The 6548-nt window shown below is 54.0% G+C and overlaps 1 protein-coding gene across 1 annotated transcript in view; it reads right to left on the reverse strand.

The window, feature by feature from the left end:
• The window catches only part of CSUI_007580 (cytosolic trna-ala synthetase), a gene marked incomplete at its 3' end in the record, with an annotated part of 11037 nt that extends 4585 nt beyond the window's left edge, over positions 1-6452 (reverse strand). Inside the window, exons 1-8 of the mRNA XM_068067725.1 lie at positions 4908-6452; positions 4239-4295; positions 3254-3458; positions 2502-2692; positions 1518-1652; positions 957-1084; positions 401-581; positions 80-216 (exon numbers count right to left, since the gene is read on the reverse strand). Of these exons, the coding sequence (XP_067920300.1) occupies positions 80-216; positions 401-581; positions 957-1084; positions 1518-1652; positions 2502-2692; positions 3254-3458; positions 4239-4295; positions 4908-5784 (1911 nt within the window). The remainder of the gene's footprint in view (positions 1-79; positions 217-400; positions 582-956; positions 1085-1517; positions 1653-2501; positions 2693-3253; positions 3459-4238; positions 4296-4907) is intronic.
• Positions 6453-6548: the final 96 nt, after the last annotated feature.

Raw genomic sequence — 6548 nt, forward strand, 5'->3', positions numbered from 1 at the left:
AGATACGGAGCAGAAACTGCCTCTTCCAGAGTGTTCGTAAGCTCTTGCTCACAAATGGTTGCGCCCTGCGGAATCTTACCTTATCGAGCGTCCGGGAGAACTGCTGTTCCTCTCTCTGGATCGTGCGCATGACTTTCTCTTCATTGCGCCGCATCTCCGGAAAGGTGTCACCCAGCCGAGAAACCACCACGGGCACCAGCTCAGCAAAACAGCCCTCTGGAAAACCGACAAGGCACAGAGATGATTCTGCAAGTAGACTACAGAATAAAGCAGCTCATCCCAGCACGCACATGTGGACGTCCGTTTCGGCGGAACAGCGCGGACGCCGAGTCTCCCTCACGTACCCGTCCACGGAATAACTCTGTCGGCTATCCAAGTTCCGAAGCCTCATTCCGCCTACCTTTCATGCCAAGCGTCTGACGCGCAAAACGCACCGCCCGACGCAGAATCCGTCGGAGGACGTAGCCACGCCCCTCATTCGAAGGTTCGGCCCCGTCGGAAATGGCCGCTGTCAAGCAGCGCGCATGGTCTGCCAGAACGCGGTACGCCATATCAGTACGGTCAACGTCTGCGTCTCCTACCTAAGAACGGAACAAACGATGCAGAGACAGAAGGCGACCAACTGTCTAGCCACGTGCCAGGCTGTCCAACAGGGCCAAGCACTAGCTGAAGGGGGTGAAGGCCGTGAAGAGCACAGACGCCACTGCTGGCTGCTCCTGCTAACTGTCTTGCGTGCCAGCCTCCTGGACAACAAAAGGCTGGCACGCAAGACATTCTTGTACAACCACCTGGCCGAAATCGGACATCGACAGTCGTGCATCGAGTCACGGTTCGAGAGTAGTGCCGGTCAGTCCCCAAAGAACATTTGCTCTCCCTTCAAAGCAACACTGAGCAGCAGGGGCTTGCATATCAAGCAGAAATATCGGTCCGCTTCCTCCCTCTATACTCTTCCTTACTCTGCCTTCATAGGGGCGGAGTCCGGGGGTCAGCTCCCGGATCTTGTCAAACAGAGCCATGAACAAGTCCGTGTCATAATTGGACTGCTTATCTTGAAGGACCGACACCAAGCGCTCCAAGCCCATTCCTGTGACACTCAGCCAAATGCAGCAAGCAGCAGTCCCTGGACCCCGCTTGGAGAGCGGGATTTGAACTAAATGCGAATGGACAGGGCCACGTTCAGACTCGAGATCAGCCCACTGTGAATCTGACGCAAGCGAGTCGACGCAAAGGCGGACCCGTCGGCGCCCTTAGAGAACTGTAGAGAGACCTGGCACTCTAAAGACGCGCGTCAGCGCGCCGAGTCTCATCAGCGGTTACCAGACTGCACGCGCGAGTGCCCTACGATGCCGTAACAGAGAAAGAACGTCACCGGCACTCGAACCCCAAAGCGTGATTTGAGACGGCACAGCCAGTTGGGGAAAAACGCGGAGTAACCTCCACGACCGGCTGTCGCCGCCAGGCGGCCTGCGCGGCTAGGTCAGGAAAGCCTACCGGGCTCAGAGCTGAAGAGCGCTTACCTGTATCGACACAAGGAGCAGGAAGTGGTGTGAGGCTCCCGTCGCTTTCTCTGTTGTACTGCATGAAAACCAGGTTCCAGATCTCGAGAACAGACGGGTCGTCCGCATTGACAAGGCTGGCAGCGTCCCTGCCACCTGGCCACAGAACGAAGACGCGCACACAGACGTCCATGCAGATAAGCCTGGTCGGTCGCACTAGTGCAGCAACTCGCAGAACACCGTTCGACTCCTTGTTTTGCAGACCTCTATACCACCACCAGAACTTGAGTTGTTCTGCCACTGCTCTAAGCCGATACCAAGGACACGTGCAGTCCAGAGTCCAGTGTCCAGTGCAGTCATGCTACTTCCCAGTGTATACACGCAGGCCCACGAAGCCGTCTGCTCCGACTTAATCCAGCACCTTAACTGAGAATCCAAAAATACAAAGAAGTTTGATTCTGCCTCATTCAGAGTATAACCTCCAAGTTCGCAGTAGTAGCGGGCCATTGCTATGCGTTGTGTCCTACAGTGCTGTAATGTCTTACATGACTCCGGTCCAGCAGAAAAACGCACGAGGCACGGAACAGCCCTGCTCAACTGCACTCATACCCAACTTCCCAGACGCCATTGAGAAAGCTGCGAGAACCGTTGATCGGCGATACATGATCAGAGACAAAACTCAAAAAAAAGAAAGGGGCGTCGGTTCACTTCGCTTTGGCCCGAGCACCACACGGACAACAACAGCAAAGCAATGCGCACTGCTCTGCACGGACAAACGACACTTGCTTCGCTCCTGCACTACATGGTCCAGACACAGAGCAAAAGAACAAGTGCGCCAGCTAACGTCTCTCACAGCACATGCACACTTGAGAAGCGTACGCCGAAGACTGGAAGTCACCCTGCTCGTGGCGACCCCGACTCAGTCGGGAAAAGACTGTACCTCACTCGGACATATCCGTGCGAACCCAGGTGTCACGCACGGGCGAACACGAGAACAAATCTTACCGATTCGATCATAATGAATCTCAGAACAAGGGCCACAAGGACCAGTATCCGCCATTTCCCAGAAATTTTCTTTCGCGCCAAATGGGAGAACACGGTCGGCGGGAAGGTACTGAAGCCAGAGAGCTCGGGCCTCCTCATCAGGAGGACACGCTGGAAGTCGTGGGTCGCCTCCGAAGTACGACGCGTACAAACTGCAGTACAAGCCAAACCATTACACGGCTCCCCCCCCCCNNCCCCCCAGCATCCAAGGTGCATAGGGCTGCGCGCGAACGAAGACAAACATGTCTTACCCTTGTCAGGAGGGAAGACCGTTCGCCGGAAAACCAGCTGGTAACGTCGAATCGAGTGTGCATCTAAAACCCGGTCTGTCATTCATAACAGCCCCTAGAATAATTACATCCTGCGACCAATGTTGCCAGATGCTTGAACGGCCTTGTTACAACAAAAGAAAAAGTAACAACCGTCCCAAAGGACCGCAACGTCCGCCAAAGTGAAGGAAGTATCCGAGGCACCCTGGAGTGGAGAGATATCACGGACGATTCTTACGCCTAGGAGCCAGCAGGAAGTGCGACGACTTAGAGAGAAGTCACCCCGGATATGTCTAGTAGCACTGCGAAGCCGCTGAGCGCTCGCAAAAACCCCAGGCGTTGCTACAAAATCACTGTGTCCCGGCAAAAGCCGTATTGCACAGAAAGCTCTGCACTTAGAGCAAGACCAGGGACCAATTGTCCTCTGGCGGTCCCACCACTTACCGATCCTTTGGGATCTTGTAGACCCCGGTAAGGAGCTGCCAAGCCCACTGAATAGCCTCCTTCTTGAAGTAGTCCCCAAACGACCAGTTACCAAGCATCTCAAAAAAAGTGTGGTGATACACATCCTTGCCAACGTCTTCTAAGTCATTGTGCTTGCCTCCGGCGCGGATACACTTTTGCGTATCAACAACACGCCTCAGCTTGCCTACGAAAAAGCAGAAACAAGAGCGTCCATCCTCTCAACAGAAACAGCACCCGCAAGCAGAGGGGCAATCCGACCTGAAGCGCGGAGGGATCGGTGAGATGTTTAGACACGGTAGTTATACGAGATACCCCTCGTGCATGCTTCCATTCGGAGTTGCCTGACAGCCCGAGATTTGTGGGTTGGTGGCAACTACAGGCCACCACGTGAAAGTTAGCTGCGTGTACGAGGAGACGCTGTGTGACGCTCAGCAAACTGTCCATTGAGGGAGATGATTTGCCCACACCTCGCCGGGTGTGGGCAAACCATCTCACTATATGAAGCAGCACAGGCACTTTCACGACTACTCCCTGCACAAGACCTGTCTCAACAAGCTCAATGCCACAGTCCTGAGGAAATGCAAAACTGTTGTGTGCTAGGCCTCTGTCCGTACAAAAGCCGCGAAGCCTGCAAAAGCCACATGCAGGTATTCAAACGGCATGCACCGAGAAGATTGTGCTGGCACTCCCACAGCGAGACTAAGGGAAAGAGTAATCACACACAGACCTCAGCAAACAAGCCTAGGCTACACGCAAAACGGACATCTCTGACGCCCGCCATCGGTAGCAGTTGTATACATTGAGAGAAATGTATAGAAACCCATACAGCCCCAAGCGCTGCATGCGGCTCTCCTTTTCTATCAAGCTCTCGCAGAGCACAGACACAGTTCTTCAATGATGCACGGGAGCAGGCAGACACGTTGCCGGTCCCCCGACGGACATCTTGCTGTGACCTCGGCCTCACCTAGGGGGGAGTTCCGATCCACCTTGCCCAAGAAAATAGGCTTGAACTGATTCATCCCTGGCAACAGATACGGAAAGTAAAAGAAAACAGCGCGATTCCCTGCGGCAAGGGGAACGGAAGCGATTCACTTTTAATTCCTTCACGTGACGGGCGGTGTGTTTGAAAGACGCACGCACCTCCAGTGTTGTTATAGAGCAGCATAACTATGATGATATTTAAAACAAAAGTGTAAGAGAATTGATCACATGCTCGACACAATGCATGTAATGACATTGCTCGTAAGATATAAAAACAGCTTTTGCCGCGGGCGCGAAAACGACCGAACTACTTCAGCCAATACTAGAGCTCTCGCCTGCAACAGACAGCGTGCACAGCACAACAGCATTGGAAGAAGCGGGAGCTTTACTACAGCACGACGGAGCAAGCTTCATGGGTACTTGCATCTCTACGGATAACTGACTGAGCAAGACTGAAGCAGGGGAGCGTCAGTCTGCTACCGGACGGTGTCGACAAAGGCAATGGTAGGTAAACCATTACGTTGGCTCCGGCCCCCTCAGACCACGAGAGACAACTTTACCCTGCTGGCACGAGTTCAGTCCGCGGGTGCATGTACGCCCTTCCTCCGACTGGATATATAGTGCCTGTACCCTCAAGGTCCCAAGTAATTACCCGCATTGATGAAAAGCAGCGTATTGTCACCATGAGGAACAACAGGTGAAGACGGGTAGATAAGATGGCCGTGGACATTAAAAAACTCGAGATACGCGTTGCGAACATCGGCGCTCCTCCACCCGTTTCTGTAGCCGGCTTGAGACAGCTCAGCAAGAACCTTTCCCTGAGCCTCTTGGGTGGTTGCCATTTTGTGAAGTTGAGGGAGAGGCGAGCGGTCCAATAACAAGGGAGAAACTCTGCCAGCAAAATTTCGGCTCCCACACGAACAGCGATCCAAACAAAAGGTAGACGACTGGCCGGGACGAGCTACAGTGCTTAGGGTGGACGAAGGTGAGAAGAAGTGCCGAGGCGGTGTTCTGCAGGCAGGATGAAAGCAGTTGACGAGCAGATGCCGCAAAAGGGCGAACGCCAGTCGCGGAGAAACAGGTTGCTGACAGGGAGATCCAGAACACCGCAGTCGCAAGCGATCCCTGCTTGCTTTCTCGAACCGAGACGATCCACCTAGGGGGGGGACAGACGTCACGGGACGGAAAGAAGCCAGGCTATTCCTGCTGGCTTCAGATCTCCTAGCAGCAAGTGAAAACTCTGCTCTCGTCGATATCTCTCGGAAAACAGGTGCGGACAGATGCTGCTGAGATATCGACGGGGGTCGCACGACGAGGGCGGCGGCTGCTCCCTCCGACCTTTTCTCGATGGTATCTCCCTGCGGCAACGGACCGTAAAACTGTTGTACGATTGCAATCATCCAACTGCGACGCGAGAGTACAAGGAACGAAACGGGCAATGCGACCGGTGGCTGATAAGCTTTTGCCGCGAACAGACACGTGAATGGGAAGACAAACACACCGACAGAAAATATGATGCATGCCCTCATCGAGAGGCATGAAGCGACGACTGGAGAGATTGAGCGACAGACAGATCTTAATGAAAGAACAGGCGATAATGGCTAAAATTCTGGCGATGCGGGACAATCCGCGATCGAGGCAACGCATTGGTGGCTTCGAGACCGACCAGCTTAACCACAACAATCGGAGGACGCAAGAAGCGCAGTCCATACCACTTTTGCAATGTCGATGTAACAGAAGTATGTCATAACAGGTTCTACTCAACACTGATGCACACCTTCTCTTGTTACGTTAAGTAGGTCACTGAGAAAAGCTTCAGCAAAGAGGTGTTTTTATTCACTCGAAGGCGATGACGAGAAAACCTGTTTCCCTGTCGGCGCCGGCTCCCCAAGGTAGCTGGCCTAGACGCTCTTCCAGCCGGACAGATCGCATGTTCCGTTTCGCCTGTTGTCTCGGCGCCCGCTTTGACAATGCAGCGCTTCGAAACCAGAGTGCGGAGACCTTTAGGGCTACGCCAGGACCAGGCTGTGCCGCTGTGGCAACCGCCCTTCTCGCGGACGCGCCTGGTGACGAAGGCCGCGCAGGCAGTCGACCTGTCTCGGGCGTACACCGGAATGCTTCTGTGCAGCTGTCAAGCAAATGAACACCTAACCTAGTTATCGTTGCCTCACTAAACACTTACGCTAATCTCTGCTGCCTCCGGTATAGAATGGCGCCACTGTGTGCCAGTGTGCTCAACAACACTTGCTTCTCACTCCTTTTCTGGCCGTCAGTGTAAAGGCTGCCGCAAGAA

The sequence above is a fragment of the Cystoisospora suis genome, assembly GCF_002600585.1.
Source record: "Cystoisospora suis strain Wien I chromosome Unknown contig_4033, whole genome shotgun sequence".
Classification (NCBI taxonomy): Eukaryota; Apicomplexa; class Conoidasida; order Eucoccidiorida; family Sarcocystidae; genus Cystoisospora; species Cystoisospora suis.